Source organism: Barbatula barbatula (assembly GCF_947034865.1).
Source record: "Barbatula barbatula genome assembly, chromosome: 19".
Classification (NCBI taxonomy): Eukaryota; Metazoa; Chordata; class Actinopteri; order Cypriniformes; family Nemacheilidae; genus Barbatula; species Barbatula barbatula.
In genome coordinates, this window is record NC_136782.1 from 19092410 (window position 1) to 19117924 (window position 25515).

A 25515-nucleotide genomic window follows, 5' to 3' on the forward strand; every position below is an offset into this window, starting at 1 on the left:
TGCAACGTCCACACTCAAAATTGTTTGTTGATTTCCACTTTATTTGAACAAATCACTTTCATTTAAGACAATTGTGTATGTTTCTAGCTCAAACTTGCACAAAAAAGAAGCTCTTTGGTTTAACATGATTAGATCATGGACAGTGGTTCCACGTGTTTGAGTCGTGTTTCTTAACATGAAATTAATATGTAGATATAACATGAATGAATCAAGTCAACTCAACAAGATACTCTTCCGCACAACTCCTAAAACAGAATACAAAACTCTAATAACAAGCAACCATTAAATCAATGTTTAAAATGATTGATTTGTCATGTTAATGGCTTGAATTAAAACAACTTGTGCACACGCAATTCATGTTGAAAAAAAATGAAATTTCATCAAACCATTATTGTGATCAGTGTTTGCTTTAGTTGGGACCTTGATGCTTGACATTGCTCCTCCATTTCGCTTTCAATGCTTGTGAATGTGTTTAATAAAAGCCTATGTAGAAAGCATAAAGAAAGTGAACTGTCACAACAGGATGGTTATATTGTGATGGTTATTTGCCTTTTTTGGTGTGTTATAAAAAAAGAAGCAGCATTTAATTTGTAGTAAGTGATTTGTTTTTAATGATTGATTCATATGTTCTGGGCACAAAAATGCACAATATCGACAGGTTTAAACATCAACATTCATCACACAAAACTCAACAATGGTGACAATCATCAAACTCATCAGACAGACAGATCAACTGCAAGGCATGCTGGGAGACACGAATGAGTCTTGAACTATGATGTTACCCAGAATGCATTGCAGCATGAAGCTTTCTTTTGTTGATCGTCACCATTGTCATGTCTCATTGATTCGGCGATATATAATTTTCCTCTAGAAAATCACATAATGTTAACAAGAACACAACAAACTCATGAACAACATATCGACCCCAGTAACTTCACGATGACTGGATCCTGCGGGACCCTCGGTTTCTTTGCCGCAACAAATATATAACAAGACGATTTCAACAGGCAAAGAAAATCTAGCACTGATCACAATAATGGTGATTTGTTCTTTTACATGTTCATTTCATGTTGAGAAAACATGACTATATCGCTCCCTGAACTCTTTGTAAGTCACTTTGGATAAAAGCGTAGCTAAATGACTAAATCTAAATGTAAATGACTCAAACATGTGGAACCAGTGTCCGTGATTGAATAACGTTAAAACAAAAAGGCATTTTTTATATCGTTTCCGTTAGTCATTACATTTTTAAAGAAATACAAATCTGACACTTTACATTACTTAAGCACAGTTTATTATTGACAGCAAAAACAGTTCTGGAAGACAAGTAGGTAACAGAACATTGCATTCAACAAAATACATTTTGGAAAAGCATGTTGTCTGCCTTGCTTTAGTGAGCTTGCTGTGTTTGTTTGAACCGGACCAGTAGCTGTTTGTGATCAAAAGACTATTGAACTTCCGTGCAGGAAGCTTTTAAACTAAACTGTTGCTTGTTAAGAAGCTGCTATTCACACCTAGCCATCTAGCTTGAGTTTTCACCTGTAAAGCACTTTAAGGGGCGGTTTCCCAGACAGGGTTTAAGACTTGTCAAATGTTAGATCTTAAATGTTATCTTAAAATATATCAGTGCGATTGTGTTTGTCTCAAATTGCTCGCCCCATACTTTTTTTGGTAAAGTATGCGTTCAAATGCGCCCCTTTACCTTAACTGACTGCTCGAGGTCTACATCCCCTCCCATCATCATCGTTCTGATCACAGCGAGGCACCAAATCGCTTCCAAAAACCTTTACTCATTCTGTTCCCCTGTGGTAGAATGAACTGCCAGCCTCCACCCGAACGGCAGCATCCTTCACAACCTTTAAAAAACAGCTCAAAACATACCTGCTCCGCATTTATTTGACTAACCAATAACTGTCAAAAGAAATCAAACTTGATCATTCTCTCCCTTGCTTACTCCAGCTTTAATCCTCCTAGTAGCGTGGCCTTGTAAACTAACGGTACTGTTTAGCGTGTTGATAAAATGTTTATGCTCCCCTATAGGGTCGAGTTGGATAAAAGCATGTGGTAAATGAATGTAAATGTAAATACAGAAGTACAGAAGGCTGCGCAGTGAGTCTTTGAGAGAGAGAGTCACAAAAACGGAAGTTCAAAGAATTTATGTGTTCACGTGATTCATGGAGCCTTCAGAATGGTCCAGGAAGTTGTGTTTTCTGTTTAAATGCTTTCATTCTTTCATTTTTTATTCATTAAATGACTTACATCACAACTGGAGTGAATTTTGTCACAACTGGTTTGTGCAGCTGTAGCTGTATGCGTCATTGCTATGAAAAAAACACTCTCTGTCTGTCAATGGCTTTGCACAATAGCAATAGTCACTAGTAGTCAAAGGTCCACTTTATTGTAAATAGCCTAAGTCACAGCTATTGACCAATGAGCATTCAGAAGTGGAACTTTTAATTTTATTATAAATTGAAATCAATCTAGTTTTGGATTCAAGTTTAAAAGTGTGTATGTATTTTTATTAAACATGAAGAAATTTATCATTTTCATGTAACAGCTCAGCAGATAAATATATATATAATTAGTTTATTATTTTTTACGTCTTATTTGGACCTATAAAAACACCAAACTAATACAAATAGTCATACGTATGTATTGTCGCAAATCTGACTCCATTTTGTGGGCAACGGTCAACTTTCAACGAGCCAATCAGTACTTGATGAACAAACATTTTTTTCTCATTTCAGAAGTTGTTTCTCTCAGATATAAGTCACGATACAGAAGAAAAGACAATCGCTACTTCCGATTCATGCCGACTTTAAATTTGTCACTCCTTGGGTTTTTCTTGGATGTCAACAGACTGAAGTGGATAAGGGCAAAACTGGAGTGGTCCCTCAATTGGTTCTGCAGCTGTACAGAACATAATATATCATATTATCAAATTTCAAATGTCAAAATTTAAATCTTAATCTAAATCTACATCTACATCTAAATCTAAATCTAAATCTAAATCTAAATCTAAATCTAAATCTAAATCTAAATCTAAATCTAAATCTACATCTTCATCTACATCTACATCTAAATCAAGCAAATAATTCTCAATGAAACCAACATACTTACACTTTACAGAAACCTGGAGTCTGTTAGATTGTGCTGTTGTTATTTTGTTGTAGACCTCGCAGTGGTAAGAGCCCTTATCTTCTGGTCTTATGTGACTGATAGATAATATCTGGCTGGTTTGTTGGTCTAAGATGGAATCATTAAAGTACCATTGAAACTTATGAACTGCTGTGTTACTGCTCCCTGCTGAACAGCTCAGTTTCATCTCATCTCCTTCTATGAGATTATAGATGTTGACAACAGGAGTCACTCTGACATCTTTTGGACCATCTGAAAAATGTACAGACACAAAATCAGAGATGTTATTAGAAGAACTTTTTTTTCCCACTATTGCCCTCACTTATAAATGATGCGATGATCAACATTGAAATTATTATTAGGTCAACAAACATGTTTAGGAATGAAAGGCCTTAAAATGACTTTTTAAGTAAAATTACTTGAAATAAAATCTTTAAAAACAAACTTGCATTTAACATTGATGTCAATTATATTCGATTTAACTTTCCCATGCTTGTTTTCAGCTTCACAATAGTATTTTCCGCTGTCTTCTGGTGTAACATCAACTAGTCTCCACTCAGCCGTATCTGATTTCTTTATCCTGCTTTTAAACCATGTCATGGTGGCATTAGGCCGTCCTCTAGAGCTACAAGAGAGAGTGACAGAATCTCTTTCCTTTATAGACTTGGAGCTCACTGTTGCTTTTGTCTCCTTTGGTGCATCTAGAAAAAACGCATTTTGAACATCTGATGAGTGTCGCATATACAATATACTTCATGTTATAAAATCACACTATTCTGTATCAGATAAACACAGGATTTATGAGTCAATCGTACACACTCACATTCTACAGACAGAGTGATATTTTTGAAGAGGCATCTGTCCTGAGTGTTTGCTGAGTGACAAGACAATATCATGTTGTCATCCTGCCATGTTGGCTTGAAGTTCAGTTTGGTTATTTTTTCATTATTCTCTTGTTTTAATGATGATTTCACTCTTTCTGGTTTATGAAAAGTCCACTCAGGATAAGATGGGCAGGAATCAGAGGTTGAACAGTGAACACTAAATTCATCCGACTCTTTCACTGAATTTTTCATCTCTGAGGGTTCAATGTTCACCTTACAAGGATTGTCTGAAATCAGGAAAATAAATATGGCAAAATGCAAAAGAACCTTGAAGTCAGATTAGCTTTGGAAACCGTGGCATTGCTGTATTTCGGTCGTACTCTGCATTGATCTTGAAGTGATATTGAAACCCTACATAATTCTAAACAATATGTACAAAATATAAACATTTCAAACTTTTTTTAAATGTTGTGAATGTATGAAAAAAAACTGCAAAAACATTTATTATCATTCATTTAAATGCTTAATTTAATTTAACAAATGTGGATGTTTGTTATGCAGAAAAACATTTATTATGTCGCCATCAGATAAAACATTGCTCACCTGTAACTGTGAGTTTCATATAAGCTTTGCTCATGTACTTGTCAATATCTGAATAAATGATTCTTAAGCCGTAGTTTCCACTGTCTGTCTTTTGTAGATCATTGATTTTTAAATCACATTTCCTCCGATCGTCTTTGGCTTCACCTGTGATGTATTTCACTCTACTCGAGTAACCTGGTGACTGAGGACGATCAGCTGTGTTACTGTACACGATAGTCCCAGTATATTCTTTTTTAACTTGATCATATACTGGATCTTTAAACCACAGAAGTTTAATGTTCTTATCATGTTGTCGATGTTTGTAGGTCCAAGAGATGGTGACACATGACCCTTCTGCTCTTGTTTCTTCTGTTACTTTGATTTGTATGTTTTCTTCAGGTGAACCAGCGGTGGGATTGAACACAAGAGCTGCAGGAAAACAAAATAACTGACATGTTCATGTACTGTATATCAATAAACGAAGACAAATATGTTTATGTTCAGTATTTAATCCACATAATACGCACCAATCAAAAAGAAAGCAATTGATTCAGGAAACATCATCTGTCTGGACAGTTTATTCAGCATCTATAGAAAAACACATAACACATGTGCATTATTCATTTATCAGTGTTTTATCTCGAGAGGTTTGTTGCTTGTTGTTGCATCTGTGGATGATTTAACGTGTATTTTGAAGATCACAAGCGTGTTATGATGCCTTGTAGTCAAGTCAAGTCAAGTCAGCTTTATTTATATAGCGCTTTTAAAAATTTTCATTGTTACAAAGAAGAAGAAAACATTGACTATAAGCAAAACATAAAAGGTTATGCAAGTCAAAACACAGGTCAAATATAAGACACACTATAAATGCAGTAATAAAAAATTGCTACTCATCCACTTTTTTTATATCGACTATGCATTCCACAATTCGATGGAATTGCTGTATTTCATGAGGCTTCGAGGAAATATAAAGTTGCATGTCATCAGCATAACGGTGAAAGCTTACTCCGTGTTGCTTTATTATATCTCCTAGATGTAGCATGTATAATGCGAAGAGCATAGGCCCTAAGACTGAGCCCTGTGGTACACCGTACTGGACTTGCGATTTGCGTGATACCTCATTGTTTATTGCTACATATTGAAAACTATTGCATAAATACGATCTAAGCCATTTCAAAGCTATTCCCTTAATGCCGACATCATTTTCGAGTATATGTAGGAGCCTGCTGTGGTCAATGGTGTCGAATGCAGCACTAAGATCTAGCAGCACCAATAAGGAGATACAACCTTGGTCGGACGCCATAAGCAGATCATTTGTTACTCTAATCAGAGCAGTCTCTGTACTGTTATGTGCTCTAAATCCAGACTGGAAATCTTCATTTATGTCATTCCTTTGGAGGAAGGTACATATTTGAGTAGAGACTACTTTTTCCAGAACTATAGATAAGAAAGGTAGATTTGAAATAGGTCTGTAGTTAACTAGTTCTCAAGGGTCGAGATGTTTTTTTTAGACAAGGGGCCTTATAACAGTCACCTTAAATGCTTTAGGCACATGTCTTAATGTCAGAGATGAGTTAATAATGCTAAGTAGAGGATCTATAATTTCCGGGAGCATCTCTTTCAGTAGATTTGTAGGTGTAGGGTCTAACATGCATGAAGTTGATTTAGATGATCTAATGATTTTAGAGAGTTCATTGTGATCTATAGTAGAAAATAATCGCAATTTCTCCTTAGGGGTGCTGTAGTTAGTTGTTTGTTCAGAGGGTTTCACTTCTGGTTGCATAGTTATAATTTTTTCTCTAATATCTTGGATTTTATTTGTGAAATAGTTCATAAATTCATCACTGCTATGCTTGTATACAGAATCAGAAGTCGCTGACGATTTATTTTTGGTTAATTAAGCCACTGTATCAAATAAAAACCTAGGGTTATGCTGGTTTTCTTCTATTAGTGATATGCGGATCTAGATGTTCTTTGGGCTTTCCTGTATTTTCTAATAATATCCTTCAATGCAGTACAAAATAATTATAATTTAGTTTTCTTAAAGTTGCGCATTTTTCGTGCCGCTTTCTTTAGAGCCTGAGTATGTTCATTATTCCACAGTGTCGGTTTGTGATTTTTAATCTTCTTTAAGCGCAGAGGAGCAACTATGTCTAGCGTTTCCGAGAAGGTGGCATTACAATTTTCAATGGTAAAGTCAAGATATTCAATGTTATTACTCATGCTAGAGATTTGAAACAATTCAGGCAAATTATCAAGAAACTTACCTTTTGTAGTCGAAGTTATTGTTCTACAATATTTGTAACTTGGAGTTTGATTTGCACCATAGGTTAGTGAAACAAGCATGATACCAGATAATGATCCAAAATGTCTTCGCTCTGCTGAAGGATTTTTACATCGCCCACGTTTATACCATAAGACAGTATTAAATCTAAAGTATGATTACGAAGGTGAGTAAGTCCTGACACATGTTGACTAACGCCCATGGAGTTAAGAGTGTCTTTAAAAGCCATTCCTAAAGCATCTGTATCATTATCTACATGGATGTTAAAGTCACCAACAACAAGGACTCTGTCTGCAGCCAGTACTAGTTCTGATAAGAACCCACCAAATTCTTTAATAAAATCTGTGTGGTGCCCTGGAGGCCTATTTACAATAGCCAGAATACATTTTAAAGATGTTTTATCCTTAGTATCAGGTGTTAATACATGAAGTACCATGACTTCAAAAGAATTGTATTTAGGATTAGACTTCTGAGAAATGCTAAAAGAGTTACGGTAAAGTGCAGCAACACCTCCCCCTCTGCCTTTTAGGCGAGGCTCGTGTTTATAATAATAATCTTGGGGGACAGACTCATTTAAAGCAATATAATCATCTGGCTTTAGCCATGTTTCTGTCAGACAGAGCATGTCTATTTTATGATCGGTTAACATATCGTTAATAAAAAGTGCTTTATTAGAGAGAGATCTAATATTTAGCAATCCGAGTCGTAACAGTTGATTATCTGTATTTTGTTCATGTTTAGTTAGTTTAACGTTAATTAAATTACCTTTGAGAGGTTTACGCATTAATTTTATGTTTGCTAATCCAATCTTGTAGAGCAGATGTTTGACATAGATGTCTTTGTATTATTTATCATCAACCTTTTAATAAGCAATTACTTTTCTATAGGGTTTAATGTTTGCTTTTATTAAAGTACATTTATTGTGACCCATTTTTCACCATAGCACTACAAAAATCAAACATTTAGCCTGTAGCTCAGTGGTTAGAACATGGCACTAGCATTGCCAAGGTCATGGGTTTGATCAAAGGGTATTGCACACACTTGCATAGAATAATGCAATGTAAGTCGCTTTGGATAAAAGTGTCTGCCAAATGCATAAATATAAATGCACATTCACCCTTAAAACATCCCGTCGTGATTGTAGAAATGAACTTACTACTAACTAATACACACAGTTTACAGCCAAACAGAATATGTACCACCAGATCCACCATCCGCACTTCACGACCATGAAAAGATCTGTTAAAAAACAAATAAAATTTAGTTTTACCTTCAAACTGAATCCGTTGTTCTCAACGGGGAACTCTGCAAACTTCAAATCAGATATAAATGGCTGCAAGAAACAAAAGGGGAATTCAGATCCCCCTGTGTATTTCTAATGCGTTACCTTTGCATACTGTACTTCAACATTCAGACATAAAATAAATAGGCAAAATGACAGATTCCTGGCAGAGATAAAGAGAAATGCTCATTTCTGTTATTTAAGCGTGAAGCTCACTTCCTGTATTAGTGGTTACTTCTGTATCAAACTGTAGAAATGCATCTTAGGGGTCTTTCATGTTGTTAACAGTGCTTGCATGTTGTACAGAGTGATGAAACTCAAGAAGAAATATATATTCTGCCGAACACAATTTATGAGTTTAATTTGTTTTACTCTTGCCCTTGTTGGATCAGGTGTATCGATGATCGTCTTGCTTTATCTTGCGTCAATGCTGAAATCAACAACACAAATATTAATCAAATAACTCTTTTAATAGTGATGTAAATGACATATGTTTTTGGTTGTTGTTGTAAGAAAGTACTTGTATGGATGTAGACTGCACCAGTAGCCTTATGTTCATTCTCGCTTGTGTTTGGGAAATTCGATTTTGCTTTACAAACTGTTAAAACGCGTTCACTTGCAGGAAGTGTAGCTAATGTAGAGATTATGACAGATGTAATGTATTTATTGTTATATTTTCGTGTCTCGCATACACATTAACGGCTTGAGTCTTTAACTAAACCAAAGCAATTGCAAAATCAGGCTATACCTCCTGAAAGGGTTAACTCAAGACCAGGGCCGGATTGGGACTCATTTTCAGCCCTGGAGTTTCATGCCTTAGACCGGCCCACTTTAGTTTACGACTGACTATATTAAAATAATGATAATTAAAACCTAAGTCTGCAATAGCGCACTGTTCTCTACAGCCTTGAATTCATTGTCATTCAGAGAAAATACAGTAGCCTAAGTTTTGCTTCACAGTGAATAGCCGGACAGTATCAGAATCTATTTTCTTTAAGAATTAGTGTTCATAAATATCCAAACATTGAAATAAGGGAAAAATATAAATTACAAAAGATTAAAATAAAATGTATTGCACTGTCTAATGACACTATAATTTATTTAAATGAAACGTCTGCTATACAACTTCAAATATTTTTTACAAATATGAGAACATTAGTTAAATAATAAAACTGTTAACTGACTTTTTTTCACAATGATTTCTAATGATTGTTTCGTCTCTTTTTCCTCTGCATAAGTGCTTCAAGGAAACATGGACAACCCTAAAACATTAATTAACGCCTGAGCAGAGCACTGGTCTCTGCAACTTTATCTATCCGGGCGCTCTAACAATGAGCTAGCTTGCACCTATTGAGACATGTGAATTGTTTGCAGACAACTTTGTTTTGACCGGCCGCTAGCATCTTGCAGTGCTCCTATTCCTAAATACCTTAACGTTAGCTAACCGGCCGTCTCACCGTCTTCATTTGTTTTGAGAAAAAATGTGGTCGGCTTAGAACATTTGGCCACGTCAGTTTCCAGAGCTTTCTTCCTTTTTATTCTGGCCTTTTCAGCGCCGCCTTTGCGCTTTCTGTCATCCATTTTTATTTCTGACGGTTTTTTATTTTGAGCGACTTGCAGTGGCGCTGTCGGGGGCGGGGCCAGGGAGTCAAAAGATAATCACGTCATCATTAACCTGCAGGCTGCGCTCTGAGTGGGGCTGCGAAAAAATATGAAATAAAAAGATTAGGGCTGCTGTGAGTGAAGGCAGCCTAGGGAAAGCCACATTTCAACCGTGACAATACCAGCCCTCGCGGCCAAAAAAACTGATTAGCCAATCCTGGGCTGCTCAAGACTGTAAGATAATGCACACACAGTACTGATCGAAAACCAGTAGGGGTCGCCCTTCTCCATTTTTCTGTCAATGGTTTACACTTTGGACTTTGGAATGCATGAGATGAAGTACACACATGATGTGAAACAATTTGAAACGTCCATGAGAACGTAGAGGGAACGATTTCCATAGACATTTAAGCTTTGGCACTTTATTATAAGTGGTTAGTTGTGACATTTTTAACGAAATAAAAAAATATTTTATAATATTCACAGTTTATTCGAGAAGAACAGTTATGAATGCCAGCTATAGACAGGTAGACAAAAAATTCATTCAGATTACACATTATGTGAGTGTATTCACTGTGTTGTTAATATAGTATTATAATGTAATTACACATTGCTTGTTATATGTCTGTTTGTGAGTACACCTATTTTCAACAATCATTAACAGTTTAGACGGTTTTATTGTATGAATATTGGCTTAACATACTGTCTTTGTAAATTCTCCTTTGGAGGAGAGGAGGGAGAGACACGCTCTGTAGCCATGCAGAGATGTAGCCTAAACATGTTTATGGCATGCTCTTATAACAGAAAACATCTTTCAGTAAACCAAAGTAAACAGAGTCATTGGATTTTTTATCTTTATTATCAAGGAATACAATAAATGGGACCAGTCACAATTTTTTTTTTACTGTTGTACGATACAATCCATAAAGCGACACAGACAATAACATTAACAATAAAGCCTATGTCGTCATATCTATGAGAAAATTACTCGGACATTATGTGCTGTTCCATTCATGAACATGACGTAAAAACAACACAAGATTACAAAATGCTAAATTTGCTAACTTTTAAAAATACATGCAAGCACGTTTTCAGCGGTTTCTGGTAACTGTGACACTTAAACTCACAGCTGAGATGCAACACGACTCCTCTTGTGAAAGTCTTTTTCACTGTACTACCACAAAAACCTTTGTATAGTTCCTCATGCTTGACCTTTCAGCGCATCTGTATTCGAATAAAGCGACTCTTCCTCATTCTGTTCATTCTGAAGGGCTTGCCGTCCCTTCCCATCCCTCCTGACCTCTGCGTATTCTGTGTCCATTGACTTGCTCTCTCTCTCCTCAGGTGATTTGTTCTTTAGAAGCGAGTAATCGATTGCGGCATAATTGACGTCTTCTTCTCCGCCTGCTGCACCGTCTTCTTCACCTGCATTAGTCTCTTCTGCTCCACCTGTCGACTCCACCGGTGTGTTTGACATCCCTGCATCAGATTGGTTATGAAGAGGCGTCTGTTCATTAGTTACAGTCAGATCGATGTCCGTCTGCACCATCTAGAACAGAGAGAACATCACATATTTCACAAACCAGAGTGAAAACAATGGTATATGTCCTCCGTAGACATTCATTACGTCCTAATGGCCGGCTTGTTTTTAGAAATACATTCACATGGGAATAAAACAAGTCCAAGTAGTGTTGTTATTTTATTCCTTCCTTTAAACCTGTCTTTAAATCAACTGCAGAGTCTGCGGGTGCCGTCTGCACTTTTTTGGCTCTGTGGAGAAAATAGAAACAAAGCATTTGTCACACGTCTGAAATACTGAATAAAAATAGTTTGTTGATTCATTTTTGCTGCTTTTTTAAGCTTGTTGGTAAATGTTACCTTTTGCAGGACACCCAACAACACAGAATCAAAGAGAAGATGACTGCTGAGGTTGCCATTCCCATCAAAAACACGTGTGTTGTTGTTTTTGCCATAAAGTCTTGAAATGCTTGCAACAAAGATCCCATCAATGAAATATATATTCAGAAAACATGTAACTCATTAAGTATACGGTCCCAATGGATAGAGGTGCAAGGCTTTTGAAGGTTGACAAATTTAACTGGTGACCTTAGATAGGTGCTCATACCTGCAATATTACGGTTGACATTCTGATCATTTGTATCATTCCTGGTTATGCTTTGATTTTCAAGATTGTCAGGATTTTTGATTTCATATGAATTATCTAAGACATGACACATATGCACGTGTTAAGACTACAGTACAAATGCACAATGACCTGTCCCGGGTCTTTGGCAAATCAATTAAACATGACATTTACTGACAGTAAGTGGATTCAAGAATCAAATTGAGTTTTTACTTACTGATGACGTTGATGTTGATAGATGTGATCAAAAGATCATTCATGTATGCCGCCACACACAAGTATTTTCCTCCATGCTTCTTGCTTACATTGTTATAATTGAGATTTTCTTCTGAAATGTTTTTTAATATACCAGAGGTTTCAATAAAAACCCATAAAGGACCAGAGGAGGCCGGGTGACTGTCAAGAGTGCAGCTGAGGTTGAGGGTATCTCCCTCCTTCAGTGTGACAATGCCCAGAATTCTGAGAGCCTTTACATCTGAAAAAAACACCTTGTAATATGAAATAAGAGCTTTTAGGTTGAACAACATTAAGTTCATGTCTTAGAGTCTGAGAACAGACTGAAGAGCTTAGTTCTCAACAATTACAAACATTAAAGTAAATAAATCGTTTTGTTTTGTGACCTAAAAGACGATATCATTTATTAAATGTGCTTAATGCTTCAGTTCATCGTTACAACAGCAATTATTTTCTAGTAGTTGGCATGAACATAGAATTGTAACTCACACTTAACTTTAATAGTCTTATTGGCGCTGATGTTTGTTATATTTCCATAGCTCACATCACATCCAACAGTAGCGTTGTGTAGTTCAGAGGTTGGTGTTAAGGTCAAAGTTGAGTTGTAGAATCCTTCAGAGGTGGTCGATGTGGTGACATTGTTAACATCAGTGATCTCTCCATCTCTTTTCTTGATCCACCATGTGATGTGTGGAGGAGTTTCAGGGCACGGAGACGGTGCTGAGCAGCTCAGGTTGGCCTGTTCACCTTCTCTGAGAGGAGGAACCTCCATTACAGGTTTATCTGCCAATAGAAATACACAGAGAGGTAAACCGTCAATCAAACTGTTGTGTATAAGAGCTGGAGATCTAAATCTAGTCTAAACATTAATGTCATTTACAGAATCATCTATTTTAAATGAATCTTGCGTCAGGTGGCTGTCAGCAGTGTTTTAACTTATTTATATAGGAAACCATGAGCTCTATGCAATGTACTTTGCAACAGTTCCTCGGCTAACACTTTAAAATCTTAAATGAAAGAATTAGTTTATAACTCTGACATGAGAAAGAACTGAAAGAAAAGAATCAAGAAAGAGAAGGTGGAACTTTTTTAACTTCGTCAAACATGAGCAGCGTTACCTTGAATGATGAGTTTTACTTTACGGCTCAGTTTGTTTTGATGTCCCGCTTTGAATTTATAGTCTCCCTCATCATCTGCTTTTATATCTGACAAAATAAAGCCGCAGTTCTGTTTGCTCGGATCAGATTCAAGCATCTTAAGCCGTTCTCCTTCAAAACTTTGTTCAGTTTTTTTTTTTGGTACATTTTCAAATGTGAACGTGTCATTTGAACATTGGACTTGTTTGTTACATTTTTTCCACATAATTGTATCTGTAGAAATTGCTTTGTCTGGATAAGTGAAGGTGCATGAAACAAGAGCACATAATCCTGGCACTGCAGTTATTTCTGCTCGAGTGAAGTTGAGGGTCCAGCTGGTTTTCTCTAATAATAAAGCACAAAATCACTTATGGTAAATAAATAAAGTCAACCTAAACCATTGAAACAAAAAACAGTCCAATTTATAAGCCATACCTGTACATAAAATATTTACTATCGTCATCAAGAGGATTGTACAACTTGAGATGATCTGCATTGTAAATGTGTGTTCCACAGATCTGCACAGAAAGGCACATTACTCGAGTATTTTGAAACAAACAATTTATTCAAATTCAGTCAATAAAAACAGACTATTTTAACCTTTTCTCCAGGGAACTCCTTCACGTTGCTCTGAGAAGTGCAGAGGTGCAGATGTAGAGAGTTTATAGTTCCTCTGTGGTGTCACTTCCTTGTTAAGCTTCAAATGATGCACAAGTATGGAAGGGCCGTTGTTGCATACAAAACTGAGAAATAGAGAAACACAGAAGTGATAAAAACTAACTTTTCACATAACATTGAGGTTTTAAAGTTAACTACATGTAGTTTATCAGTCGGGGTGTAAGTGTGAAAGCGATATGTGCTGATGTGTTGAGTGTGAGCGATAAAACTCCTGCAGAATGAAATGTGTTTAAACTGAACAAGTCATTTGATAGAATTCACTTAAATAAAGAGAAACAAACCATGTACTAAGGATTTAAGACTTAAAGGTTGGCTTGCTGTTTGGTCTCTGCATAATCTCAAGAAAGTGAAGGAATGTTACTGTAGCTGATGCCACATTACAATTAGGTGACGCAAGTAAACATGTGAACAAGCTTTGCAGTCAATGTTTGCACTCATGTAGCAACTTGAACACTCTCAAAGTACGTCAATATGCAAATAATAGTAATATTTTATATGCATACAAATTGAAAACAAAAACAGAAGTCTTGCACAAATCTTTATTTATATCTGAGTGTTTTAGTCAAATTCTTCTGCATTTTGGTCCAGCTTGTATGTGACATTTCAATGGTAAAACATGTGAAAGTACAGTATATAAAACATTTTTACTTGGCAAAGAAAAGCACTTGATTCTTCTGAATTCTTAACGGTTCTCTAAAGCAGATTGGCCTGCACACACTCCAGAAGACATTGCAGTGTGTTTGAAAATGTTTATAGCGACCTCTGTTGACTCATCCGGTCATGTGCAAACTGAAGAGGATCCAAGGTGTTTGCAATGAAAGTCTTGATGTAACTCATGGTGATTCTCTCAAGCATCGCTATTGGTGTCAGTATAACGGGCTGGAAGTCATCGAGGGAGGCTGCTTTACTGTTTTTTATGCGGTGGAAAGATGAATTTTTCCAGCTCCATAAGTGCATAAAAAGAGAACGCTGTATCCAAAGTGTGCATAGAAGCTGAAGAGCTGCCAGACTTTCAGATTAAATACTGAATAAATGTGTTACCAGTAAATCTGTGCTAGAAGAAATCTTCCATGAAGTATATGTTGAAAATATTTGTTTTAACAAAATAAAAACGTGTAGGCCTACATCGAAATATATTTTTTAAGTATATACAACTTAAGTGGGAAATTGTTCTTTTGAAAGTAATTGGCAAATAATGACACTTTTAGATTATTCAACACCGTTTATAATAGTAAAATCAGTTTAGAAAGAAACTTGATTGAACAAAAATAGAAGTTACACTCTTTTTATTATAAGTCACACATTTTGCCCATCAAATTACATTACACCTAATACAAAAAATGACATTTATATTATACATTTATTGCATTCTCTGAAGATAGGACCTTGCAAAAATAATGCTTTAAATTCCAATACAATCAGGACTGTAACCGGACAACAGTTCTCCAAATATTTATTAATTCGCCTAAATAAAGGCTTATTTTAATAAGAAATGTCTCACAGAATCACTACGATGAAGCACGAGGTGGTGGTAAATAAGTTGTGAATGTGAATTGCGTATGTATTTCTCCTAGAAATAGAAAATCAACTCAGCAAATGTTTAACAGATATTGAAGCTTTGAACTAATGGGTTTTCATGGATGCCCTGTAAATATTACACCGAACAACCTGTAGGATTTGCATTTACTTTTGTAAAGTAAACTTCACATCCGAAACGAAGTCAAATCTACTCAGTTTTTTAATAAATTCAATTTGAATTTGTGAATAAATCAAGCTTAATTTTTACCTGTATGTACTAAAAAAGTTATGCAAATCTAATTTGATTATTCCACATAAGTAAAGAAAACGTGTTTTTTGTGTAGGTCTGGTTATTATTTGTTTAGTAAATCTAACTTAACTTTTTAGTAAAAGTGCACTTTTTGCTCACATGTACGGAGTTGAAATGTATTCATGAGGAAACCATGAGATCTGTGTTACGTGATTTGCAACACCAGTTTACGTTCTGAAATCCTGTGCAGAATGAGTTTAGCATCGCACTGACAGAATAAAACTGAATGAGAAGAATCAAGAAAGAGAAGGTAGAGCTTTTGAACATGTGCAAACATGAGCAGCGTTTTCCTTATAATGTATACATTTATACCACATGACAGACTTTGCATTGTCTGGCTATGTGAAACGAGAGCACATACTCCTGGCACTGCAGTCACATTTTCTGGAGAGAGGCTGATGGCCTGGTGCTCATTTTCTTGACTGTAAATAAAAACTAAATAAAGCATAACGTTAACTAATTATGATCATGTAATACAGACTATATACAATCAATGAAAACCATTAACACATGAAACAACACTGCAACTTAAAAACACAAAGTACCTGTGCATAAAAACGTTAAGATCAGCATACAGAAGACTGTACAACTTGACATGATGTGTGTTCCAAAGATCTGCACAGAAAGGTGCATTACGTGAGCATTTTAAACAAACCGTTTATTCAAATAGCATATCAGACTTTGTTGGAGGGCCCAAAGGCAGCCCGGACCCGGAAGGATGCATTGACACGTCAGGATGTGCTGAGCAAGTTGTGTCGTAGTGTTAATGGACGTGCGAATTGTGACTTAACGCTTCTACGAGTTGTGTGGATCTGGACCTACTATACCAGCAACTGGCTGGCTCTCCGAGAGGACTGCAAACTGTGAAAGTCATCCGGGCCCCAGTCACGTGGTCTTGTTTGTTGAAGGAAAACTGGAAAGTGTATTTTAATTATTAAATGTATGAGTTTAGGACATGTATGAACGGCTGTGTTAGTTGGAGATTGGCAAATCATATCACTGTGTGAATCGAATATTGTGTGCTCACAACTCCAATGGGGAAATGTGCGGGGTGCAGTGCTTCGAGTAACCACTAGATTGTAGTGTTGTGCCGTGTTAACTGTATTTGCCATTTGTACTGGAGTCACACAAAGCTGTTGTTGCTTGAACTTGATGCATATATCTTACATTTTTCTATTTATCTAAACAATCTTTCAATAAATGTGATATATTTTTCTTAGGATTCCGGTTTACTATGTACCCGTCGTTCTCCTAAAGCGTATTCTCTTTAAATCGATCCTCAGATTAGATGATTAGATTCAACTTTATTGTCATATACAAGTACAGTGTAACAAAATGTAATTTAGGTCAAACCAGAAGTGCGATAACCAAGTGCAGGATATACAGTTAGAATAAATACAGAATACAATATTAGAAAAATACTATACAACATGGACTAAGAAAATACTTTACAGTAGGTATGTTCAGAGAAATTGACAGTAGATTTGTACTTTGAACAATATATACAGCTGACTATATACTAAGAGGAGAAACGTACAGGTGGTTATGAGCAGATAATAACTGAGACTAAAGGGGGTTTAATTATTAAGTATATTTTATGAACCATTACGTTTTTATCATTGCGCAAATTGATGAGCATGTAAACATTTGTGACCCTGTTTTATAACCCAGGCTAAAGTCTCTGAAAATCTAACTTATTATAACAATAAGGATCAAATATTAAATTCAAGTGTTAATTTCAAGATTTCAATCTTTAAAATGGCATTATTCAGTGTTATATATTTCACAGAATATTCAGTAGGATGGTGAGAAAACAGTAAAAAGTATGAATGGCTAATTTAGTAAGTAAATTAGTTTTGTGTTTATGTTCAGAGCATTTTAATTGTACATTACATTTGTTGTTTGAATGTTGTCAGTAGTTTTTTATTGACAAATATTATAATCAGGTTTATATTAAGAGTGCATTCCCCTAGCCACAGAGCCTACAATACTTACATATATATATAATAGCCTGATAAAAGATAATATCGTGTTTATACATACATTTACATTTTTCCATTTTAAGACGCTTTTATCCAAAGCACATGTAGCATTGGTAATGCAATGCTCTTACCACTGAGCTACTGAGCAACAGGAAAGCTGTATATATATATATATATATATATATATATATATAATACCACAGAACCCTGTGCTGTTAAAGGTTTTGTTTGTGATATGAGGGTCTAGTCTTCACCGCTGACCTAACTTCTCTTTTTTTAGGTTTGTGGTAAACACATCTTAAAGTAGTTAGGAGTTGTCATCATTTACTCACATCATTGCAACTTACTCCTGCAAAACACAAACGTTGTTAACATAAAATGTATATGAAATTCATTAACAACGACTTCCTTTCTCTGCTGCATTTCAAATGTTTTCTTTTATTTCATGTGAAATAGATCAAATTAAATGGTACTCAGAGACAACATGAGATGTTTTGAAATGAATTTTGTGCAGTTGGGCGTGATACACACTTCCTTAATCGGTGTTTAGATCACAGTTGACACTGTGTAGTTTGGCCTGTGTTTTTGCAGCTCCTCGTGCATGCCTACATAAGATGAAGCTGGAAGTTGCACATAGCAGCGAAGAAGGAAATTAGACTTAAAGCTTGTAGACAGAATTCTCTTTCACTCTGTGTTAGACCATAAAGAAAAAAACATTGTAGCATATCTGATCTTTAAATGCTTTAAGATAGCAGCAGCAGTACAATATAAAGTACAAATTAAATACTTGTGTTTTACAGCTATTATCATTTGTACCCCAACACATGTGTTCTACTGTTTTTCTGTTACCGTAGCGACCACTTTCTCAGCATCCGCACCCATGTCGTCAATAGCAGCATTGAGCGCATGTAGCATAACGGTAAAAGATCGACCAACGGACCTGGTTTGGCTCGGCATGGCCAGGTCCACAAGTCTTGCTGTAGCGGTACTGGTTTCCTTTTCGGCCTTTGCAAGACATCTTTTGACCTCACTCTTGCTGACCTCAACAGAAAGAGCACATGACCTCAGAGCCTTCAGCCTGGATGGGTCAATACCCCGATGCCTTGCCATTCGCAGCAGAGAATCATCATACAGGCAAAGCGAGATCTGAGCCTTCGACAAAATCCTTACGGCCACGGTAGCGTCCACCATGGAGGCCACAAAGGGCACTGGAATGGCAGAAACCCCACAAGATAAAGATGCCGCTGCCCACACCAGCGCCTTAAACGCGTCTTTCTTCTGGTTGACCAAGGGGATGGAGAAAGCGGGCAGTGCCAAAATAAAAGCATGTGCCCTGATTTCTGGAAGGTCGCCTCGCATCACCTCTAAAAACGTTAGGAAGTGCAGTTTCTCCAAAGCAGATGGGTTAACAAGGAACACCTTTGGTAGTGGAACCCCTTGAGTTTTAAGCACGTCCAGACTCCCTATCTTCTTCGTTTCCAGTGTTTTCTCTGTATCCTTTATGGAGGCTAGTAAGACAAAGTAAACCGTCTCCTTTTGTAGAGACCGAAGTTCCCTCCACAGTGCCACACTGTTCACACTTGGACTCTCTGTGAATGTCAAAATGATGGCGTTGTATCGCAAAACTTTGTAACGGTCTATATAATCCTCTGCTTCAAAATGAGAATCGTTGGGGACGGATGGCACATCCCAGAGCCGAAAATCCGGATGCTTGGGATTGGGAAACACAGCGAGTTCCTCCGGGGCAGCAGAAGATGGAACATGAGCCGCTTCTTCATCTTCCTGGCCGAGTCCTCGAAGAGAGTTTATAAAAGCAGCTTTTTCAGCACTTCTGTCACCAGCGACTGCAATGTTAATTCTGCTGATCAGCATGTCCTCCACGGCATCTTTTATATCTGAAATATTGTTCTTCTCTATGGATTCCTTAAGGGTTTCTAAAAGGTTAAGACTCCTCAGCACATCGGCCATGGGTGAAAAATGACAGATAATCTACAAATAAACAAGACAAATTGTATTTTAGGTTCTGTTTTATATCTATTGAATGCTGTAAGACATGTATTTTGTAAATGTACAACATATATACAAGATATTTATATAAATGTCAATGTTACATTTCTATTTCATTTTTAATGGCATTGATTACAGAATTATGCATATGACAAAAATAATCAAAATACCTACACTTATACTAAAGAACCGATATATGTATTATACGAATACAGCTTAAGCATTTGTGATTTTTTTACTTATAAGGATAGCAAATAAAACAAGTCTTAGTCAACTGAAACACATACCTTTCAGATCATAAATGATGATGGCCGGAGTGGTAAACCGCTGAAATTATTAAAACACACGAGAAGGATATATTCAGGTGGTGTGAGCTTTACATGCTGACACTCTCACGAGCTATTTAAGGATTCCCTGTAGACGGTGGAACATTCTAATCCTGTTATCCGAGGCATAATCCAAAACATGGCATCTCATAGAAGCTGTGAACAATGTAAACAACAGCACGGTGTCAATAATGGAGTCCATTTCACCCTGTTGAAAACAACAGCATTTGCTGGTTAGGTATGTTTTGATGCGTGTTTAAGATGGTGTAAGCTGGTCATGTGCTGGTCCTTAGCTGGTTTAAGATGGTCAACCGGCATCAAAACAAACCTAACCCGGCATGTGCTGGATTTTTCAACGGGCTGTTGCTCCCCTTTAACTGTTTAATTGACTCTTTTCTTAGATTGTTTAAAATCATGTTTTTCTTCTACCACCATACTTGACGGTGCAATAACACAAACCACAGCTGTGTCCCGATCTTCTGTATACTGCCATATTTTGGGTCTGAACAATAATTGTAAAACGGTCCGTTCTGGTCCTTGATTCGAGTCGATTTCTAAGCCGTTATAAAATACACAGATTTATAGATGCTGACCGCATTACACAGCCTAAATATCCCTTTTTTTACAAAACCTTGCTATGCATATGTTTGAGCCGTGCCACAACGCCCTTAGCTGTTATAAAATGCACTGAAGATTTATTAATATGTTTTTATCAAATAACTATATTCATCAAATTTGATTAATAAACATGGTATTCAGAAGTGAATTTGTTCTCTTTATTATCAAGGAATACAATACTCTTGTACGATACAATCTGTAAATCAACACAGACAATAACAATAAAGCCTAATGTCTAAATATTTATGACAAGATGACTGGAACACAAGATTACAAAATGCTAAATTTGCTAACTTTTTAAAATACATGTTAGCACGTTTTCAGCGGTTTCTGTGACCCTTAAACTCACAGCTGAGATGCAACATGACTCCTCTTGTAAAACGATTTTTCACTGTACTACCACAAAAACCTTTGTATAGTTCCTCATGCTTGACCTTTCAGCGCATCTGTATTCGAATAAAGCGACTCTTCCTCATTCTGCTTCTGGTCTTCAGTGTGGTCATGTTCATTCTGAAGGGCTTCCCATTCCTTCCAATCCCTCCTGATCTCTGCGTATTCTGTGTCCATTGACTTGCTCTCTCCCTCCTCAGGTGATTTGTTCTTTATAAGCGAGTAATCGATTGCGGCATAATCGACGTCTCCTGCTGCTGCCACGCCTCCTTCACCGTCTTCTGCTCCACCTGCTTTACCGTCCTCTCTTCCACCTGCTTCAGTCTCTTCTGCTCCACCTGCTTCACCGTCTTCTTCACCTGCTTCAGTCTCTTCTGCTCCACCTGTCGACTCCACCGGTGTGTTTGACATCCCTGCATCAGATTGGTTATGAAGAGGCGTCTGTTCATTAGTTACAGTCAGATCGATGTCCGTCTGCACCATCTAGAACAGAGAGAACATCACATATTTCACAAACCAGAGTGAAAACAATGGTATATGTCCTCCGTAGACATTCATTACGTCCTAATGGCCGGCTTGTTTTTAGAAATACATTCACATGGGAATAAAACAAGTCCAAGTAGTGTTGTTATTTTATTCCTTCCTTTAAACCTGCCTTTAAATCAACTGCAGAGTCTGCGGGTGCCGTCTGCACTGTTTTGGCTCTTTGGAGAAAATAGAAACAAAGCATTTGTCACACGTCTGAAATATTGAATAAAGATTGTTTGTTGATTCATTTTTGCTGCTCTTTTTAAGCTTGTTGGTAAATGTTACCTTTTGCAGGACACCCAACAACACAAAATCAAAGAGAAGATGACTGCTGAGGTTGCCATTCCCATCAAAAACACGTGTGTTGTTGTTTTTGCCATAAAGTCTAGAACAGCGTTGAAAACTTCAAGAACAAAGACCCCATCAATAACATATATATTCACAAAACATTTCATTCAAAATAGTACTCATTTAGTACATGTTCCAAGGTTTTGTTATTAGTTAAAAACTTTAGTACTAGTGACTTTGTTAGGTGCTCATACCATTATTCAGATGATTTGTCGCATTTTCAGTTTTTTCCGTTTCATTACCTAAGACATGACAAATGTTTGATTTTAAATTGGTTTTAGATTGTCCCAGGTTTTTGACAAATCAATATTTCTGCAAATATAACCTTCACAGATATAGAATTCTGAGAGTCAGTACATCTGAAAAATTACACCGGCTCATTTAATTGGTTTTAGGTTAACCAACATACCAAAAATCCTTTTAGTTTTAGTCCTCAGTAGAAGACGGTAGATAGAGGTCTCTACTCACTTTCAATAAATTACAGTTATGTTTTTGTTTTGTGATGGTTAAACACAGTATATACTGCATAACATAAAATGCAAATATAAATGTATATTTGATTCATGATTTTCTAGTAGTTTGCATGAACATAGACTTGGGTAACTCACCCATGACTTTAATAGTCTTATTGGCGCTGATGTTTCTTTTATTTCCATAGCTCACATCACATCCAACAGTAGCGTTGTGTAGTTCAGAGGTTGGTGTTAAGGTCAAAGTTGAGTCCTTCAGATGTGGTCGATGTAGTGACATTGTTAACATCAGTGATCTCTCCATCTCTTTTCTCGATCCACCATGTGATGTGTGGAGGAGTTTCAGGGCACGGAGACGGTGCTGAGCAGCTCAGGTTGGCCTGTTCACCTTCTCTGAGAGGAGGAACCTCCATTACAGGTTTATCTGCCAATAGAAATACACAGAGAGGTAAACCGTCAATCAAACTGTTGTGTATAAGAGCTGGAGATCTAAATCTAGTCTAAACATTTATGTCATTTACAGAATCAGCTCTTTTAAATTAATCTTGTGTCAGGTGGCTGTCAGCAGTGTTTTAACTTATTTATATAGGAAACCATGAGCTCTATGCAATGTACTTTGCAACAGTTCCTCGGCTAACACTTTAAAATCTTAAATAAAAGAATTAGTTTATAACTCTGACATGAGAAAGAACTGAAAGAGAAGAATCAAGAAAGAGAAGGTGGAACATGAGCAGCGTTACCTTGAATGATGAGTTTTACTTTATGGCTCAGTTTGTTTTGATCTCCCGCTTTGAATTGATATTCTCCCTCATCATCTGCTTTTATATCTGACAAAATAAAGCTGCAGTTCTGTTTGCTCGGATCAGGTTCAAGCGTTTTAACCCTTTCTATTTTACAATCTTGTTCATTTTTTTTATTTTTTTTAATGTGAACTCTTTATTTGAACATTGGTTTGGTTCTTTGTCACTTTTTTCCACATAATTGTATCTGTAGAGATTGCTGTATCTGGATAAGTGACGGTGCATGAAACAAGAGCACATAATCCTGGCACTGCAGTTATTTCTACTGGAGTGAAGTTGAGGGTCCAGTTGGTTTTCTCTATTTATTTACCATAAGTGATTGTGCTTTATATTTAAAGTCAACCTAAACCATTGAAACAAAAAAAACAGTCCAATTTAAAAGCCATACCTTTACATAAAATATTTACTATCATCATCAAGAGGATTGTACAACTTGTGTTATGGAACTGAAAGAGAACCCAATTGCAGGCAGCGAAACGGGGATGAAGGGGTTAACAGATATACTTTAATAAATAACAAGAACAAACCAAACATCCACAATGGGAAAACACTAACTGAACTGGAAACAAAAAACTGAAAACAAACTCATCCCACAAGGGGGGCAAACGTAAACAACTAGGACTAAAACAAGGTACTTTGAAACCATACATACACTACGAACAAGACCAGAGAACTAGGGGACATGGCAGGAAACAAGAACAGCATACAGTACATCCAAGGTACACGTACAACGAACCAGCACAAGACAATAGACAAGAGGGCATTAAATAGGGAGACTAACAAAGGAGATAACAATGGGCAGGTGTGGGTAATGAGACACAGGAGGAAAGCAATACTAGGAACGAGAGGGGCGGGGCCAATGACGAGACTGGAGAGAACACATATTATGTCCTGATTGACAATAATATGTTTCTCTCCACATGAAACACATGGGTCTGTCATGATTCTGCCCCTAGACCAGAAAACCAAGACAAGATTAGGCAGAATCATGACAGAACCCACCCCCCCCTTAATGAACGCCCCCTGGCATTCACCAAGGGAGAACACTAACAAGACCGACTGGGAAACAGACAACAACCAACAAAACATGGTAAACAAAACTAAGGGCAGACAAGCAAGAACAATAAATGGGTTGGGATGGGACAACTAAAAATAACAAACAAGGGAGGGGGGGAGGAGGAACAACAAAGTTCATGGGGGGAACAAAAGAGTCCATGGGTGGAAGTCCAAAGGGGCTGGGACAAGGGGGAACAGTTCTTGTCCCTGGCGCTCGGAAGCGCGAAGTCCCAGGGGCTCTAGGAGTGGCCGGCTGAGGAACAGGACTTGACGCCGGCTGGGGACCGCCGGACTTGACGGGACCGCCGGACTTGACGGGACCGCCGGACTTGACGGGACCGCCGGACTTGACGGGACCGCCGGACTTGACGGGACCGCCGGACTTGACGGGACCGCCGGACTTGACGGGACCGCCGGACTTGACGGGACCGCCGGACTTGACGGGACCGCCGGACTTGACGGGACCGCCGGACTCCGAGCCACCCTCCGTTGCCTCTTCTTCTTCAGCCGAGCCACCCGCCTGGTGGTCTGCTGCAGGAACGATGTGAATGGGACGGGCGGCTCGGGATTGGAGGCCTCGGACGAGGACCCCCAGGATTCCCGTCTCCCCCGCTTGCCAGTGAGACTGGGCGGTTGTGGAGAGGCTGCAGAGGCTGGAGAGTGGTGCGTGGCAATGCCCACAACACCAATCTGCAGAGGACCACTCTCGGGTACCGCAACCAGCGGAGATGAGTAAACTGGGTTCGATGAGGTCCCGGACTCCGAATGTGCTACAGCAGTTACCCACACGGCGTCGAAATCCAAAGGGCTCATCGCCCTCATCTCAGAGCGAGAGAGTGGCTCTCTGAGACCGGTGTTGAACAGCACCGCCAGCTCCCTCTCCCCGAAGACGCCCTGTTCCGCAATGTCCAGGAGTCTCTCCACATACTCGTCCACAGTCTCACTTCCCTGGCGAAGACTACAGAGGCGACGGGCCACGCTGGACCGGTCAGTGTCCATGCTGGCAAGCAGGGGCAGAATCAGGCTGGTTCGTTCTGTTATGGAACTGAAGGAGAACCCAATTGCAGGCAGCGAAACGGGGATGAAGGGGTTAACAGATATACTTTAATAAATAACAAGAACAAACCAAACATCCACAATGGGAAAACACTAACTGAACTGGAAACAAAAAACTGAAAACAAACTCATCCCACAAGGGGGGCAAACGTAAACAACTAGGACTAAAACAAGGTACTTTGAAACCATACATACACTACGAA

The 25515-nt window shown here is 37.7% G+C and overlaps 3 protein-coding genes across 6 annotated transcripts; all 3 read right to left on the reverse strand.

Annotated features, from left to right (window-relative positions):
• Positions 1-1274: 1274 nt before the first annotated feature.
• On the reverse strand, positions 1275-8349 carry LOC306908124 (B-cell receptor CD22-like). The gene is made up of 7 exons (XM_079480722.1): positions 8099-8349; positions 5072-5132; positions 4566-4973; positions 3962-4249; positions 3588-3839; positions 3121-3390; positions 1275-2910 (listed from the first exon to the last, which is right to left on the reverse strand). The coding sequence occupies exons 2-7, from the start codon at positions 5130-5132 to the stop codon at positions 2828-2830; spliced, it is 1362 nt and encodes a 453-aa protein (XP_079336848.1). The 5' UTR covers positions 8099-8349; the 3' UTR covers positions 1275-2827.
• A 2201-nt stretch (positions 8350-10550) lies between these two features.
• LOC306908999 (sialic acid-binding Ig-like lectin 14) lies at positions 10551-13937 on the reverse strand. Of its 4 annotated transcripts, none has more exons than XM_079482332.1 (9): positions 13826-13916; positions 13661-13743; positions 13208-13570; positions 12579-12872; positions 12073-12330; positions 11838-11933; positions 11591-11699; positions 11430-11482; positions 10573-11261 (listed from the first exon to the last, which is right to left on the reverse strand). In XM_079482332.1, the coding sequence occupies exons 2-9, from the start codon at positions 13719-13721 to the stop codon at positions 11227-11229; spliced, it is 1269 nt and encodes a 422-aa protein (XP_079338458.1). In that variant the 5' UTR covers positions 13722-13743; positions 13826-13916; the 3' UTR covers positions 10573-11226. The 4 variants fall into 4 exon arrangements, 3 of the variants coding, with proteins under 3 accessions (XP_079338458.1, XP_079338456.1, XP_079338457.1); XM_079482330.1 differs by having other exon boundaries at positions 11215-11261; positions 11377-11482; positions 13826-13937; XR_013788053.1 differs by lacking the exon at positions 11838-11933 and having other exon boundaries at positions 10551-11261; positions 11377-11482; positions 11591-11837.
• A 4195-nt stretch (positions 13938-18132) lies between these two features.
• Positions 18133-20114, reverse strand: LOC306909000 (interferon-inducible GTPase 5-like). The gene is made up of 2 exons (XM_079482333.1): positions 20008-20114; positions 18133-19702 (listed from the first exon to the last, which is right to left on the reverse strand). Exon 2 carries the CDS (start codon positions 19679-19681, stop codon positions 18545-18547), a length of 1137 nt encoding a protein of 378 aa, XP_079338459.1. The 5' UTR covers positions 19682-19702; positions 20008-20114; the 3' UTR covers positions 18133-18544.
• Between the last annotated feature and the right edge of the window lie 5401 nt (positions 20115-25515).